General features: G+C 38.6%; 1 protein-coding gene across 1 annotated transcript; it reads left to right on the top strand.

Moving 5' to 3' along the window:
- The first annotated feature begins 95 nt into the window (after window positions 1-95).
- LOC124631543 (dnaJ homolog subfamily C member 16) lies at window positions 96-17,479 on the top strand. The gene is made up of 14 exons (XM_047165989.1): window positions 96-532; window positions 869-1,045; window positions 2,854-2,943; window positions 3,202-3,482; window positions 3,768-3,948; window positions 4,347-4,548; window positions 5,676-5,886; window positions 6,418-6,683; window positions 7,922-8,094; window positions 8,975-9,115; window positions 10,026-10,127; window positions 12,888-13,089; window positions 13,350-13,479; window positions 13,877-17,479. Exons 1-14 carry the CDS (start codon window positions 357-359, stop codon window positions 13,975-13,977), a joined length of 2,433 nt encoding a protein of 810 aa, XP_047021945.1. The 5' UTR covers window positions 96-356; the 3' UTR covers window positions 13,978-17,479.
- Window positions 17,480-17,566: the final 87 nt, after the last annotated feature.

The following is a 17,566-nucleotide window of genomic DNA, read 5'->3' as shown; positions in this document are numbered from 1 at the left end:
AAACGATTTTAATTGTTAAAAAATGAAGAAAAACTTATAGGTTAAAAAAAATGTATTGATCTCTTTGATTACTATTGAGATGTTTGTCTTTGCTATTTGCGCAGAAAAACAACAGATTTGGCTATGGTCTGGCCCAATTGACATTTTGTAATTTTTGTGAGATTTTAGAATTTCACGAATTTTCAGCCGTTCTATTTTAAGACAAATGACTGATAACAGTTTTTGAGTTTTCCGTGTTAAATTCGCATACAGCAGTCATGCGTTCCATTGCTGAGTGCAGGATTTTGCTATGAGATTATTCTTGAAAAGCACGAAGGTTTTATTCAGAAGGGTTGTTATAGAAACTGTTTGGTAATATGCAATGGAAATACAAGGGTTGGAGAGGGCGATGGCTGTGGGTGGTGCTGATGCTCATGTTGTGCCCGCTGCTGATTGCTCAGAAGATCGGTGACCCCTACAAAATCCTGGGTATAAACCCAAAGGCTACTCTACCAGAAATACGCAAAGCTTACAGGCAACTAGCTAAAGAATGGTAAGGAATTATTGATGCTCTTGAGTTTCTTCAGTTACCTTGGTAATTTATTGTTAGCTGAGACAAGCTTATGGTAACTAAAAAATGTGTAAAAGACTGAAACCCGAAGTAATTAGTGTTTGTACTTCATATTATTCGATATTCTTTGGCATGTAGGCTGGGAAAGTAAACAAAAGATCTTTTGAAACTAAATAATTTGTACTGAATTGATTGTCCATGCAATTTTAGCCTAACTTTGTACTAGCCTGTCATCAAATTTTGATTAATCCTTTATTATTTATCATGCATACCACACATAATACACGAAATAGGTTCTAAATTGATTTGAAATTACAGGCATCCAGATAAAAATGAAGATCCAAATGCGGAAACTCGTTTTGTTGAAATAAAACAAGCATATGAGCTGTTGTCAGACACGGAGAGGCGACAAGCGTATGATAATTACGGCATTACGAACGAAGACGACCACCTATACAAACAAAGGCACGACTACAGCCAATATGCAAGATTTAGGTGAGTTTTTAAATCGCACCCATTGGGCTGATGGTCACTCTGCTCTAGACTCTAGACTATGGTACATATGATACTTTAATAACTTGAATAGGAATGTCACTTTCTTCATTTATTTGGTAAACTTTTGACCACTATAAAAATAGTCGACTGTGGTATGGTTTATATTTATGTATTTTTACATATAATATAATAGATATTTATCAATTGGGTCACCATATAAATCAGCATTTGTGTTTACTAACTTCTGCTTTTTGACAGAACTAGACACTACTGTGTATGTACTGCTGTATGTGAAAGCTTACTACTTTTGTATTCCTTAGTTAAAGTAAAAGTATTAGAAAATAGAATTGTGTAGATATGTATCTTCTCAGTTATGAGCATTATTGACATGATCACATCATACACAAACTCAGAACACTTACTATTAATTAAAAGGGTTTGAAAAATATGCTTCAAAAGCTTTGAAAGATATTTTTCAAATAACTAGAACCTATATTATGTAGATGTCTAGGCCAGCAATCCAGGTAACACAATCCAGCTGTTGCAATTTCTGTAGTATTTATCAGTAATGTGTAACATCAGTTTTTCAGCAAAAGTAATAACTCTTGCAATCTTGCACACATGTTTATTTAATATCGAGTTCTGAGAAGTAAAACTACTGAAATATGTGGGCTTACGAATGTAAATAGAAAACAATTTATTTTGAAAGTCTTCGAAGAAAGAAAGAGCTGTAGGTAAAATTTTAAATGGTACCAGTAGCATTGTTGGCTCGATTATTTCTTGTTTTATTGTTTTTGCAGAACATTTACCTACATTAAACCTGTACAATAAGATTCTAAGGTGTACTCAGTACCTATAGGAACATGTTTAATATGATTGTATTAATTATTTAAAATGGAGAAGTTTAAGAAAATCATATAGGTCTCCATAAATTTCCAAATACAAAAGGGGGATTTTTGAAACTAATTTCTACATCAATACTGTATGACACCCTGAAATTAACATTCTTTAGATCTTTTTTCAAATCAGATTGCAAGCCCCCACAACAAAGGAAATAAGTTCCTCCAAAAAGGTTACGAACCAGAATTGAACCTATATTATTATTCCAAGTTCAATCTTCAGCAGTGTGACTCATACTATGATAATTTATCGTTTATACTTGCGTGCTGCACTGCTCGTAAAATCGGTACCTATAGCTTCCGAGCTTTGCAAAGTAATGAAGCTAGAAATAGTTTTACAAGCATGGAGTTTATTCTCAGCATTGGATTGTACTTATCTCAATTCTCGGCCCTCTCCATAAATAACAGCATATTTCTATGTATGCCTACATATTACATACGAAATACCACCTTTTTATGTTTTATGCTGAAATTATAAATATGTGAAAGATGTATCATTCTAAAACTGCCATACAATCTATTTCGATCGCAAACACGTACTTTATAGTTCAATGAAAACATGCAATTTTTAGGGTAGTCATACATTAAGAATTTGACGATTTTGTGATGCACGCCAGCGGAATTACTAACGGGATACTTCCGGATGCTTCCGGATTGACTAACGGGATATATAAATATGTTTATACAAATTTTTCACCACTTTTACAAAGTGAGTAATTGCAATGACTCGCTGATTTCGCTGAATTAACCAAATCAAAAACCCGGGCTCTGCGGCTCTGCGTCCGCGGACCTCTCTATGCCATAGGCCTAGAGGCCTTTTCTCTATAAACTCTTGATAGTATAGAGTCAGAAGCCCTGCGCCTAACTCGGCAGTGACTGTTGATAAAAATAAGGTTTCAATTGTTTCAGTAACGATCCGTTTGAAGAATTCTTCGGCACACATTTCCGAACACAGGACCAAGATATAACATTGTTTCACAAACTTTCTGTAACTGCACGGTGAGTACCGAAGCTAATATTCAATCAATTTACCTTTTTTATACTACTTCCCCGCTTATGGACTACCTAAAAGTAGACCTTTAACTTAAGTTTCGAAGAATAAACGATTTCAGAAACGACAGCGTATTTCGACGAAAAATACAATTACGACTTCTTAGTCGAAAAGCTCAACTCTTAAATCCAATGACCCGCTCTATAGCCATTATTATACAAGCCACTAACAGAAAACCTACTATATCTTACCCTTTATCTTTCCAGCCACTTCGAAAACAACATAGTAGAGAAAAGCATACATACTCCAGCATTAGTCTTGTTCTACACTGACTGGTGTTTCGACTGTGTACGATCAGCCGCCGCCTGGCGCCGTCTGGTCGAGGCATTACAGCCGTTAGGCGTTACCATGGCAACCGTGCACGCGGGCCACGAGGCCAGTCTGGCGAGGAGGGTGGGGGTGCATGGAGTGCCTTGCCTGACCTTCGTGTTGGATAAACATATTTATCTGTATAAAGAGGGGTTGTCGTCGCTGCCTAAAATATTGGGTGAGTGATTGTTTTTTTAGTAGGTTTTTTTAATGCCAATTATTTTTACGACACTTAAATATTTTTGAAATATCAAAATTGAAAAGTAATTTCCTGAATCTACGATAACAATCGTTACTTCAGTACCTATACTACCTATCCAAGAAAATAGTCGTTAAAATATGAAAATCGTACCATTTAGAACAAATTCGTGGCTACATCGTGCAAAGAGTTAGGTATCATGTATTAACATAAAATTTACTTATGACTTTAATACTATTTTGAACCTTATATCTTTGTCCGTAGAGTTCATGCGTTGGAAGTTCCCATACAAGTTGGTGAACGCGATCGGCGACAACAACGTGGACGGCTTCGTGTCTGACTTCGAGGACAACAAGGTCAAGGCGCTGATCTTCGAGGAGCGCCAGACCATCCGCCTCAGATACCTCATCACTGCATTCCACTATAGAGATAGAGTTGCTTTTGGGTGAGTTTGGCTCGATACGGTAGTTCATAACTGGTCAAATTCAATACTTTCAATGAACAGCCAATTTTTATGAAACATGTTTGTTTCTATGCAATTTGTATGAAAATGTAAGCTAGGTGTTTTTAACACAGATTTTTCACATGAAGCTTATTTTGCTCATACAATTGTTTGTTAAATAAAGTGACATTATTTTAAGATGCTTTACCAAGTTGAGCAGCTCGCATCCATCGGATTGACGAAATAGGGTTACAGAGTATATTCTTCCTCTGCATTGTTAAATATGTAATGGGTTCAACAGTTTTATAAAAAAAAAAAAAACATATGCATAATGGCAGCTCAAAAAAAAATTAATGAATGCCTTCTCTAAAATGTTTCTAACAACCTCAATGCTCCCCCAGTTTCGTAGACATGCGGTCCCGCGACACCTCAAACGTGACGGCCCGCTACAAGGTACAGCGCCACATCGACACCATGGTGCTGCTGAAGGAGGACAGCGTGGAGCCCGCAGCCACTGTCAGCACCACGGAGATACCCACGCAGACGCTGCACCAGCTCATCGAGGCTAATCAGATGCTCACCCTGCCCAGGCTGTCTTCACAGGTGAGGATTCAGCAACTTGGTGATAAGGAGGTAAGTAACGGCCCGCTACAAGGTACAGCGCCACATCGAGACGATGGTGCTGCTGAAGGAGGACAGCGTGGAGCCCGCAGCCACTGTCAGCACCACGGAGATATCCACGCAGACGCTGCACCAGCTCATCGAGGCATCGATGCTCACCCTGCCGAGGCTGTCTTAACAGGTGAGGTTCCAGTAATTTGATGCGTTTTGAGATCCTGATTATGTTAGACAACAGCAAAAAAAGATTGTTAGCGATAATAAGAAAAAAAGGGCATTGAAAAAAGTAAGTAAATAACAACTCGTTTAGAATAGGCTACATTTTTGGTGAGCATAGAAAACAACTAAGTGGACAGTGGCGCTTGGAAGGTCGGAACGGGAGATTCTACATAAAAAGGTGGTAACATTTAAAATTAAGCTCGGAAAAATTAAATTCAAATATGAGTTTTGAATTCATTTTGTGTTGTTTCAATTTATATTGTCGTCCTAACTTGACCTCTTTATTATATTTTGATTCCTACGTCCAGAATGACCTTCGTGACCGTAATTGGGTACTTGACATCATTGATCAATTGACATTATATTTTATGACCTATAAAAACGCGATTCCCTCGTAGACTTTGTATGGCAATAGCAATTCAATCTGAACTATGTATTGTTTAAGCTATGCTTAATTGTTCGGATTCAATCAATATTCTATCTGGATTAATTAAGAAAGATCTTTACTACAAGGAACTGTATAAAAGACGACACGAATAGAAAGAGGAATAATGAAATGTGCGAAAGGTACCAAAAAGATCAACAGTTTCCATTCGAAAATGCTTTCAGCAATAGTTTCCATATTGTCAATATTGGTTCTATTTGGAAAAAAATATTACTAAGACATCGCTGTTAGCTTGTCACCAGTTTTCCTCTCATGTTCCACTCAAGAATTTTCACAGTTGATGTAGTGTTTTGCCGCTACAAAAACTAATACAGAAATCTAGAAAAACACATCTGTTCCAAAGGGCTCTCATATAAGAACCGTTATTTTGAGACTATTCTATATGTAGATATTTATATTTTAGATTACTGTTTTCTATATCCATCAACGTTCAATAAATCTTCTGCAGAGCGTATTAGAAAGCGTGTGCCCCGTGGAATGGCGGGCAGCCCGGCGACGTCTATGCTGCGTGCTGGTCTGCGGCGCGGGGTCGCCGGCCGCGGCCGCCGCGCGTCACGCACTGCGTCAGCTGGCGAGGGCTCCGCCAGAGAGGCTGCATTACGCGTATGTGTATGCGCATAAACAGCCAGCGTTTGTACATGCTCTTGCTAATGGATCGGGTGAGTTAATTATATAGTATAGTGTTCATGTAGTATTTAGAAGTTTTGGTGACTTTAGGTAAAGTTTTTAAGGTATGAAGATTTTTAGGGTTCCCAGAACATGTTAAAGTGGATGGTTATGCTTCTAATTACAACTGTTTCTAGGCCTTATCCTGAAAGGGTTTGCATATAATGTGTGAAGCTTCAGAAATATGTACATAGAATCTCTTCCGACCTATATTAGGGAGCTTAACCATAGCTCAAACTCCACGAATGCGGAGTGAATAAACTTTTAAACGCCCAATAATACTTCTATACTGAGTGAGCGGAAACGAGACGTCTGAAAACCTAAATACTATTGACTGTTTAAAAACGTCTCCACTGTGTTTTGGTGGAGACTGGGCCTTATAAATTGGTTGTTTTTTTTATTGCACAGTATAATTTATCACCCCATTTTCTGTCATCAACAGTTGTTGAATGTACCAAGTCAAACTTAGAAATACTTACTAATCAAAAGCTGATAATTACAACAGTTCGATATTCCCCAAACAGGCAGCGACATATCAGAAATGGAACATCGCATCGTCATCATCTGGCGTCGCGAAGCCACTCGCATCCAATATGAGTGGCTCAATGAAACCTGGCCCAGTTGCAACCACGCCCACTGCACAACTGACCACTTCCCATCTGACCCGGCGCTTAGAGACGAAGTGTTGAAGTACCATGAACGATTGAATGAGACTAAGAGGGCCTTGGATCAGCTGATTAAGAGGTTATTGAAACCTACAGAGGTTATGGCGTATGAAGCTCATGTGCAGGTAAGTTTTCTTATTTTAGAGACTTTTTGACAGGAAGTAATGTAGTGATTAACGTAAATGTGTTGAGATGTTGTGGTAATGGGAGAAATAATGACACGTCCGTTTGTAGATCGATCTGATTTATTACTACTACTTACATTAATTCATCATCCTCCGAGCCTTTTTCCCAATCATGTTGGGGTCGGCTTCCAGTCTAACCGGATTCAGCTGAGTACCAGTGCTTTACAAGAAGCGACTGCCTATCTGACCTCCTCAACCCAGTTACCCGGGCAACCCGATACCCCTTGGTTAGACTGGTGTCAGACTTACTGGCTTCTGACTACCCGTAACGACTGCCAAGGATGTTCAATGACAGCCGGGACCTACAGTTTAACGTGCTATCCGAAACACAGCCAATGGTGTCTAAGATATACTTAGAAAGTACATACAAACTTAGAAAAGTTGCATTGGTACTTGCCTGACCTGGGATCGAACCCGCGCCCTCATACTTGAGAGGTTGGTCCTTTACCCACTAGGCCACCACGACTTTTACCCACTAGGCCACCACGACTTTACTTACTACTTACATTAATTATTTACACCTAATACATACCACTCATGCATACATATTTCATACATACTTCAGTGTGTAAAAAGTTGTTTTACTCATTGCCGCATAGTCGAAAAAACAACCGATTTATGTCGTGACGTAATGTACGCCATTTTGAGCAGGCGGGGCACGTGATCCTCGAAGCTTAATGTGGTTTAGTGCAGACTTTGACTTTAATGCAGGACTTCGTCATGAATTCAAGAATTTGACACTGTTTTTTTTATTTGACAAGACCTTGACTAAAATGCAAAACTTAGACTTTGGTGCTGGACTTTGACATTTAAGCCAGACTTTGGCCTTAATGCAAGACTACGCCATTACTGCAAGACTTTGACATTGATGCAAGACTTTGGCATTACTGCAAGACTTGACATTGATGCAAGACTTTGGCATTACTGCAAGACTTTGACATTGATGCAATACTTTGGCATTAGGTACCGCAAGACTTTGACATTGATGCAAGACTTTGACATTGATGCAAGACTTTGACATTACTGCAAGACTTTGGCATTACTGCAAGACTTTGACATTGATGCAAGACTTTGACATTACTGCAAGACTTTGCCATTACTGCAAGACTTTGACATTGATGCAAGACTTTGCCATTACTGCAAGACTTTGACATTGATGCAAGACATTGTCATGTCAGGAGCTGCTGGATGAGGCGGCGCTGGGCACAGTGTGGAGGGCTGTGCTGAAGGTGTGCGAGTGGACGGAGCGGGCGGCGGCCGCGCTCCGCACGCAGCGCGCCATCTCCGCGCTCTCCGTGCTCGCCACCGTCGCGCTCGTGCTCGCCGCCGGATACCTCATGGCGTACCTCATGTATGTGCAGTGTGTAGTAGGGCACAGTATAGCCCGCAGTGCTGAAGGTGTGCGAGTGGACGGAGCATCTCCGCGCTCTCCGTGCTCGCCACCGTCGCGCTCGTGCTCGCCGCCGGATACCTCATGGCGTACCTCATGTATGTGCAGTGTGTAGTAGGGCACAGTATAGCCCGCAGTGCTGAAGGTGTGCGAGTGGACGGAGCATCTCCGCGCTCTCCGTGCTCGCCACCGTCGCGCTCGTGCTCGCCGCCGGATACCTCATGGCGTACCTCATGTATGTGCAGTGTGTAGTAGGGCACAGTATAGCCCGCAGTGCTGAAGGTGTGTGAGTGGACGGAGCATCTCCGCGCTCTCCGTGCTCGCCACCGTCGCGCTCGTGCTCGCCGCCGGATACCTCATGGCGTACCTCATGTATGTGCAGTGTGTAGTAGGGCACAGTATAGCCCGCAGTGCTGAAGGTGTGCGAGTGGACGGAGCGGGCGGCGGCCGCGTATTGGCCATCCTCTCGATGTTCACGACACTGATCTACATATGTATGATATCTGGTCAGGTTATCTAAGTGCGCGCGAACTTCGCGCGATCCTCTGTTTTTTCGCAGATTAATGTCGCGAGCGACGAAATAAATCAATGACAATAGGACGAACGCTGTGATTTCAACTCTCGTCCATGTAAATTAACAACTCAAACAAAAGCATTCATTCAAACTTGGCTGCTAAACAGCACTTTTTGAATATCAACATTTACAAAAGACAGACCCCAAAACTAAGTAATCAAAATGTAGAGCATATTCAGATCTCACAAAATAATTGAACGCTACACGAACACACAATTCGATTTCAATTTGATTATTCCACAATCTGACCACTCCTCTTGTCGGCAGTCGCGTAGAAGAAGAGTCAGTACAGCGTCAGAAAGAAGAGAGGAAGAAACAGAACTGCGCCGCTAAGAAGAACAACAACGAACCGAGCTCCGAGCTCAGACTGCACGAGTTACGCGCCGAGAAGTACAACGGACTAGTCAGGTAAGGGATATAGGTGCGGCCGAATATTGAAACGACGTTTAATTTTAAACACTGTTCAATAGTCATTCTAAGTCTGTTACTAAAACGTTAAACTGCGAGAGAAATACTTTTAAGTAGAACTTAAAGTTAAATACCATTTCCGAGGGAATAAAACCCCATACTTGAGTAAAATGTGGTCTATGTTGTAACTTTTACATGTAAATTGACAGATATTTGAGCATATAAGCCAAAATACTAACCCCCATTCTGACGAACTAGGTTTTGTGGTAAATGTTAACTGTGTTTTATGTGCATTAGATAAGAAAGTCGGTTTACGTAAAAATGCAGCATCTGGTATAACTAAGCCGACCTCATTGTCGTTGAGAAAATTTGTCATTTGACACCTAGGGCCTTACTACAAAAACTTTAAACCCTGTTTTACACTTGTCTAATAAAATTTTGGCTGCAAAATGAACCATATGTCAACGTCATAATTTGACATTTTTTTAGACAAGGTATAAACTGACGTTTAAAAGTTTTTGTGGTAAGACGGCTAGAGACCAATGACAAAATAGTCATTTGTTATACAAGATTGCAAAGTTGCTTTTTAACCGCGTGCTCAATTTTGATGACCGAGTAAGTGAAGGTTTAAAATTGAAACACGAGAAAATTAGAATCTAAAAACTATAATAAAATTACTTAATTATTTGAATAATAAAAATATTTCATTATTAAGTAGTAGTTTATTTGTTAAATATGTACGTATTTATTTAAAAAGTTTTATAGGAATATTCTAAATGCATACGATGTTCTAATTTCAAATAACTTTGCCGCTCTAGAGGATAAAAACGGCTTTTGTACGCAGATGTCGAAGTGCAAAACTACTCTTTCCGAGATGGTGGGATGAAAAAAATTATTATTGTTTTTATAGGTTGTTGAAGCCCGGTTGTCGAACTATAGTGTTGCTGGTAGACATGCAGAGTCGCGTGCAACTGCTGTCAAAGTTCCATAAAATTGTGTGGCCTTATCGCAAGTAAGTGTAGAACTTAGTAGTAAAGGAGATGGCCAAAAAAAAACCCAGAGTCGACAGAAACTTCGTATGTATGGTTGGATTCAGTATAATGTGTAGATTACAAAAAGTATTTCATATCATCTAAAAACCATGGGGTTCTCTTTTTACAAGGTTTTTTCCAAGAAGATTTTAGTACATAAAAAGCTTAACTTTTCTGTTTGCAGTTTATTAAAAGTTGCGCATAGGGTAAAAACTTTACACTCAGGTGTACATATGTCTGTTATTATAGCACTATACACGAGTGATGGTTTAGAGCTGACCTGATGATGGAGAAGAGAGAAGGTCAAGGGAACTCGGCAATGGTAAATATTAACTACCTCGTGTTTGGGCTTATATTATTCGCATTGACGAGAACTTTTCACTTATGTGAATAAAAGCTTAAAAAAAAAACATTTTTTTTACATTTTTTTTTTTAATTAACCTTTGCCAGTTCAGAAGTTTACACATAACAGGGAAACCTCTTCAAGTAGGTAAGGCCGGTACTTAGTCGTAGGTATATGGAGTGGTTCATGTCAATAGTGCAATGTGTGGGGGTCAAAACTCAAACTCAAGACGTTTTGATTACCAGGCAAACTCTGTAACTATGGTGATGTTACTCTTCGCATGTATAACGTTAGTGTTTTTTATGGTCCTTTATGCAAATAATCTTTAAAATCAACATAGCTCCTATACCCCATGGATTACAGACTGGATTTTTTGGCACCATCAAAGGTCCATCATAATGAACCCATTGGTACCCATTTCGTTGCTGTCGATTCTGGGTTTTTTTACTATGAAAATTTGGCCATCTCCTTTATATAGGTAGGAAGCAATTATTTTTTACATGACTTGAATGATCAATTTGTAATTTAATTTTTGTTTCAATATTGTATAGTGTGTTTATTGATCCGATATTGTCAGAATATAGTTTACTGAAGCGTCTAAAAGTTTAAGAAGACATTATTTCTCGATATTACGAGCTGCATGCACGAAAAAGTTGATGTCATTGTCGCGTTACGCTGGATGTCCCGTTCCGCAAGCGAGAGCACGGTACGAACGAGAGAGAGGCATGATCGGCTCGAGCGGTCGGCTCATTTATAACACAAGGGAACAAGATTTTTGTTGCATGAAATATTACGACTAATATTGTATATTTTTGGGCTACTAATTTAAGATCTGAAGTCAGAATTTCTGTATTAGCTTTAGTTTTTGAGATATCAACAAAACGTGATTTTCAAGAAAAATATAATTTTATTAACAAAAAACAGCACAAGAACAACAATTAAGCATCAAAAAACTTTCTTTTATAAGATTTTCTAGCTTGATTCGGTTCACTAGGGCTGTCTTTAATGCTGCAACAGTAGTTCGCCATCATGTTGGCATTCCAATGATCTGGGACCGCTTTTCCATAGTCCGAATATCTTGATGGAACCGTTCACCTTGTTCTTCACTGAGATCACATAGATTTTCAGGGAAATGGTCAAAATGGCTAAGGAGTAAGTATACCTTGATGCTCATATTACAACCAAGCTGTTGGAAATGCGACAACATCTGTTCAAAGTGCTTTGAATAAGCTTTCATCCTTTTTGTTTGATAGAAAATTTTGTGCAATCCAAACGAATTCGTTTCAGGCATTTTTTTTCGATTTCGGTCATGTAATTATGAAACTTCTCGTCCTTCATCAACCTCCTTATTTGTGGACCATCAGAAATTCCGGCTTTTAGTTTCTCTATACTCAAATGATGGGACTTTTTAGATATGTATTGAGCATTTTTGTTCAGAGCTTTTACAAATTGTTTCATAAGCCCAACTTTGATGTGCAAAGGTGGTAGCACCTGTATTAAGGTAAAGTGGTAGATAACAAGTTAGGGTAAATCTATTTGGACCGTTTTTTTTGTTAATACCGTTCATATCAACCACGCAGAAAAACTACCTAATGATTCGAGGGTTCTCGCCAGATCATCGGTGTTTGTTACTTGAAATGGGGACTTTTCTTATTTTTCCATAACATTAAAGACTCGACGCATGTTTTACATACCATTTTAGACACCCAGTAGGTACCTGTCGCAGGTGTCCAAAGAAAATCCAAAGAACTCAAAGTAAACCCGTTTCAAGAACTCCGACACGCTTAGTCTACAATCTTTAAATGTATATTCACCACAAATATTACAGAAATAGTTAGTGTCATTTTTACAATTATTTTGCAACATAGAAATAGTAAAAATTATATACTTTTTAAATAAAATGCTGTTTTATGAAATTGATGTGTAACTAGTTCGAAAATACGGTCAATAGCTGTATCTCAAAAACTAAAGCTGTTAGAAAAAAAATGTGGGTAGATTTGAAATCAGCGACCTTGAATTAGTAAATAAAAGTCATAAAATTTTATGCAACAAAAAAAAAGTCTTATTTTGTTCCCTTGTGTAATCATCGGAACGAATCTTGAGCGCTGACCTTCGCCTGCGCAGAAGTAATTTATTGGGTCCCATTAGTGGTATGAAGTGAGGCGCAGGGGCTGGCTAAAGCGGTGATTGGCCCGCAGCGCATCGCGTCATAGCCGTCACACGGGATTGGTTCTTTGCTAATAAATCACTTCTGCGCAGATGAAGGTCAGCGCTCAAGATTCGTGCCGATAACTATACTACTGTCATGTACCGTCCGTAAACCGACTTTACAGACAATCATTTTTTTTAGTTACAAGTAATTTCCGGATAATTGGTTTATACACGTGTATGACTGTAGGAACAAGACGCTAGTGTTCGCGTACCTGTGCGTGTCGCGGCACGCGGGCTGGTTCGCGCGCGTGCTGCAGCTGTCGCTGGGCGGCGCCGAGCTGCGCCTCAACGCGCGCAACTGCGTCGGCACCGTGCTGGCGCTCAACCCGCACCGCAAGTACTTCTGCATCTACCACGCCAAGCATCCCGAGTGCACCAAGCCGCACAAGGTCAGTACTCGTCTATACTACACATTATCATTTCAGAATATACATACGTTATCTCTTCAGAACCGATCGCGAATTGATCGATTATAAATCCAATCGATCATGGCTGCGCACCGAACTAAACTGGTGTCGTTTAAGATTTCAACAGGTATGCAGTTCGCGTGCACACGTTTACCCGCTTAATTGCGGCATCGCTCCAGTGTCGTACTCATACCTGTCACGATATTTGACTTTTTTTGCAATGTTTGTATGTCATATTACAGCGCATGAGCCGCATGACCCGCACGCTGGGCGGCGGCGCGCGGGACCCGGAGGCGGGCGCCTTCATCGGCTTCCACACCGAGCCCGACTCCTCCAGCGACGACGCGCCCGACCCGCCCGTGCTCATGCAAGGTATATGCACACACAAATATACACACCACACACAGAGAGACACGCCATATACATACACACACACACATCACACCACACGACACACACACACACACACACACAAACACATGTGTTTTCAAGGTTATGGAGCATCGCTTTCTTATAAAATTTTATGACAATCCCGACCCTCGATTGACGTATATTGTTCTTAATGTTGGTCCTGCGACTGATCTCTCTCCGGTCGTGTCGGATTTCCGTCCTATCGGGCTATGAATGAAGAAAGAGTACACGTGTATCGGCCCTAATGCAGATGTTCAAAATTATGAGATCAGCCGCCGTAGCCGATAATCAGCTAAGAGGACGCCGAGTCCTACTCTTATTTTCCCTTTCTAAACTCTCTCCCATCTCTATTCCACAGAGAATCTTCTAGACGGTCTGGAGAACTGGCTGGACCGTTTGTTCGAGGGCAGCACTCACCGCTACTACATCAACTACTGGCCCGACATGACCACCAAGTGAGCCACGAGCCACTGAACCACTCAGTTTTGTTTCGTCTGTGCATGGACACCGTTAGCCGTCACTGGGAATTTGAAAACAAATGGTTTTTTATAAGGTTGGTACTGCTACTCAGGTGTTATTGAAATGTCACAAATCTTATAATGTTTAAATTAATTTATTGTTCAAAAAATCCATGTGGGCTTCCTTTTTTAAAAGTTGATGTTGTTTTCCATAGACTTAAATGTTTTAAAGATTTTTTGTTGCAAATAAAGAACTTATTCCCAGTAACGTTTCAACGGTTATTTCAAACACTTGTGTTAATAAAAATGATTTCTCGTATTTATTTGGTCGTTGTTAAGAAAATATACTGCCCGGTTATTGCCGTTTTCGACCATAGATTATAAATAAGTGTGATAGTTATTCGTAACGGTTTGCCTTAGAGCTGATACCCATGGCTAGAGCGACGACTGTTCCGAAGCGTACTTTGATGGCTAGTATGACTCGGACAGTTGAAAATGACTGGATATTGTTGGGTTATCTTGCTTTCTCGTGACGTGGTAACCTCGTTGAACGATACACTCGTTCTCACGAACAAAATGTAATACTGATCAATCGCTTTGGGAACACTTCTATTGATAAGGGCTCGTCTGAAAATCGGTTTAACGAACACTCGATGAAAATGTATCATTTTACCGATCGATACCTGAAATGTTTCATCTTTTACTGATCGAATGATTGTCAAGTCATTCACCAACTTTATACTGATAAAGCCTATTAATTATCGTCTTACAATAAAGTACTGATGTTTACCCTAGGTATTCTTACAATAGGTTTCTGATGACGTCATAATGGTCCAAACATAGCTCTTGTTATGATGAAGTGTGTTCAAAGTCTAGGCCAAATTGTATTAGTGCCTATGTTGGGTAAGTAGGCGAACTGAATCCCTACTATATAGGTGTTAGATTAGTTTTAGCTCAGGTGTTGATTTTTGAACGTACGGGGACCGGTGTTAGGTTATTAACTTTTTATGTTGAAGGATTTTTTTATGAGTCGTCTTATTATTTTATTTAAATTCGATATGGGAAGTTTATGTAAGTATGTATGTTTGTTTTTAATGATTATAAAACATTTTTGCATGAAACCTGATACAACTTACATGACTTAAATAACGCCAGTCCCCGTTTAAAGAAACAGTATAAAAAACCAAACAAATATTAACACTTTTATATAAATAAATGAATCTAGCTGTAAATTAGCAGTTTGTCTTCACGATATCACAATAACTAGTCTAGAGTACAATAAAGTAAGGACAGTATTACGGCACTGCACCTCGTTAATGATAAACACTGTGTCATTACGTGTCGCCTTACTGCGATCTCTATTGCTATTGTAACCGATACAAGTTTATAACTGTCGCATTCAGAAATCAGTAGCGTATCAACTGGAGCAGTGGTTGTTATGCCTGTATACGATATAGCGCCTTATTTTTATTAGTTTTTGAGTGACGCCGCAATAAGTAAAATTATACTACAAAAGGTTCTTTAGATTTCTACTATACAATCAACTTCCCAGAATCCTGTTTAAAGGTGAAAGAACGTGGACCAAACATTGAAAGATAGCAATAGAAATCGGTATCTATGGCGACACGTAATCGCTACTTTACACGTTTTTAAATCTTTATACATTCTACCTAGTAACGTTTGATTGAGCTTCATAATATCGCATGTTGAGAGCTAGAGAACAATATTATTATAATGCAGGGAATCGAGGTCTTCGTAATTTAAATTACATTTTAAAAATCTTTCTTAGACCAAGTGTTGGTATGCTGTGAACAAGTTAGATTGTAGACTCTTAACTAAAATATCTTTTTTTTTTATTATAATTCCTCTGTAAATCCACACTGCCAAATATTTTAATCATACGTTTTATTATTATTTTACATACACAGGTATGCAACTTTGCATACAAAATAGAAGTACCCAAGCAAGTCTTCGGAGTTGAGAGCTAAATTTTTTTGCGCATCTACGGTGCAGCTCAATAAACGATACCTATCACCTTATTATAAAACGTGGTTTTAAAAAGTACTGGGTTTAGTACTAGGTGTAGAGCTTCAACTTTGTTCGAGATAATGATTTATACGTGGAGCTAAAGCCGGTAGTTTCTTTGGACCACGTTTTATAATAAGGTGGTTAGTGTTTTTGCATACAAAACTTGGTCTAAGAAACAAACTTCTTATTTTTGGGAATTGCTAGACAAATCGCTATATTGTATTAGTGTTCAGATAGTTATTGTAGTCTTAACTTGTTTATATTTCAATTTAAATCTTGTTTATGTTCCTGCGAGTGAAATCGGTTGTCCCGAAAGTTATACTAGTCAAATATATTACCAAATGTTATTTTATAATTTAGCTAAATATTATAGTTGTCGGATGTCGCCATAGTTATTAATATATTGAACGCCAGTTGCGGTCGAAAGAGTATTTTATTTCGTAAGGTATTTACAATCTTGTGTTCAAATCGGAATGATATAATAATGTGTCGATATGTATAAAATAATTATGTCTATTTAAATGATTGCGTATTTCTGTCCGTTGCCCGTGTTCGTATACTAATGTATTTTGACTATGACTACGTTAACAGTTAAGTAATTTGAGTATATCTATTAATGTTCTATCTTCATCTGTACTTGTTTGAGCATGACAATTTATTAGTTAAGTAATCTCTTGGTTTTGATCCCTAATGGTGGTAAAATAAAGTGCATTTTTCACTAAATGAAATTGTTTGATAAATGAAAAGACAAATTGTATAAATCTAACACACTGTGTAATTATGTGAATGTTAACATTGTATCTGTTTGATGTTGTTTATTGGACTGGCTTTGAAGACGTAACCGTTTGTTGCTTGTTTCATATATGCAACATCAATTTATATCGAATATCGATCAATATTGCACCAAAAAGTGTTAAAAGTGGAGCAATAACGTTGATTCCATATTCCATGTTATTTCAACTTTAAATTCATTTGTATTTAGGCATTCATTGTTGTTATGATTGCACTTGTTAAATTTTTACTTGACCGATCTTGCTTTATTTCTCTCATATAATAAGATTTCGTTCTAATGACGCGGAGACGAATCTAGTCGTCAATATACCCCGTATTTCGCATTAGGTATGCCAAGTTGTACCTCAAATTGTCATAATAAAGAGCAAATATTTCCTATAAGAGACTACCGAATTTGAACTTTACACAATGAATATAAGGTTGATTATGCTAAGCTTCGACTTTGCATTCGCGTACCACGAGTCTCAACCGCTGTTTAACCTGTGTTGCCATGTTTTATAGTTATATAATTAACACCACGTTGGGTGTCTGTATATGGGTTGTTAGTAAAGCTTGTCTATTCATACTAAACTATAATTATTGTTGTATTTAAATTATTTTTATTGTTAAGATACACTAAATCTATCCTTTATCTTAATTCCAGTATCGATTTGTACAATAAATGAATAAAATATTGTTCTTTATTTTATTGTTTCATTTCAGTTTCCAGAAATGATCTTATCTATACTTCTATACTAATATTATAAAGAGGAAAACTTTGTTTGTTTGTT

This window comes from Helicoverpa zea, chromosome 6 (genome assembly GCF_022581195.2).
Source record: "Helicoverpa zea isolate HzStark_Cry1AcR chromosome 6, ilHelZeax1.1, whole genome shotgun sequence".
NCBI classification, from domain to species: Eukaryota; Metazoa; Arthropoda; class Insecta; order Lepidoptera; family Noctuidae; genus Helicoverpa; species Helicoverpa zea.
The sequence above is the reverse complement of the archived record's forward strand: the minus strand, read 5'-3'. Positions and strand labels throughout refer to the sequence as shown.

What these genes read in the sequence shown, in the direction of transcription:
- LOC124631543 (XM_047165989.1), top strand. Translation starts at nt 357, where the DNA reads ATGCAATGGAAATACAAGGGTTGGAGAGGGCGATGGCTGTGGGTGGTG. An exon ending in AAACTTTCTGTAACTGCACG is followed by an intron (nt 2,944 to 3,201) that starts GTGAGTACCGAA and finishes TTATCTTTCCAG; the next exon opens with CCACTTCGAAAACAACATAG. An exon ending in CCCGCCCGTGCTCATGCAAG is followed by an intron (nt 13,480 to 13,876) that starts GTATATGCACAC and finishes TCTATTCCACAG; the next exon opens with AGAATCTTCTAGACGGTCTG.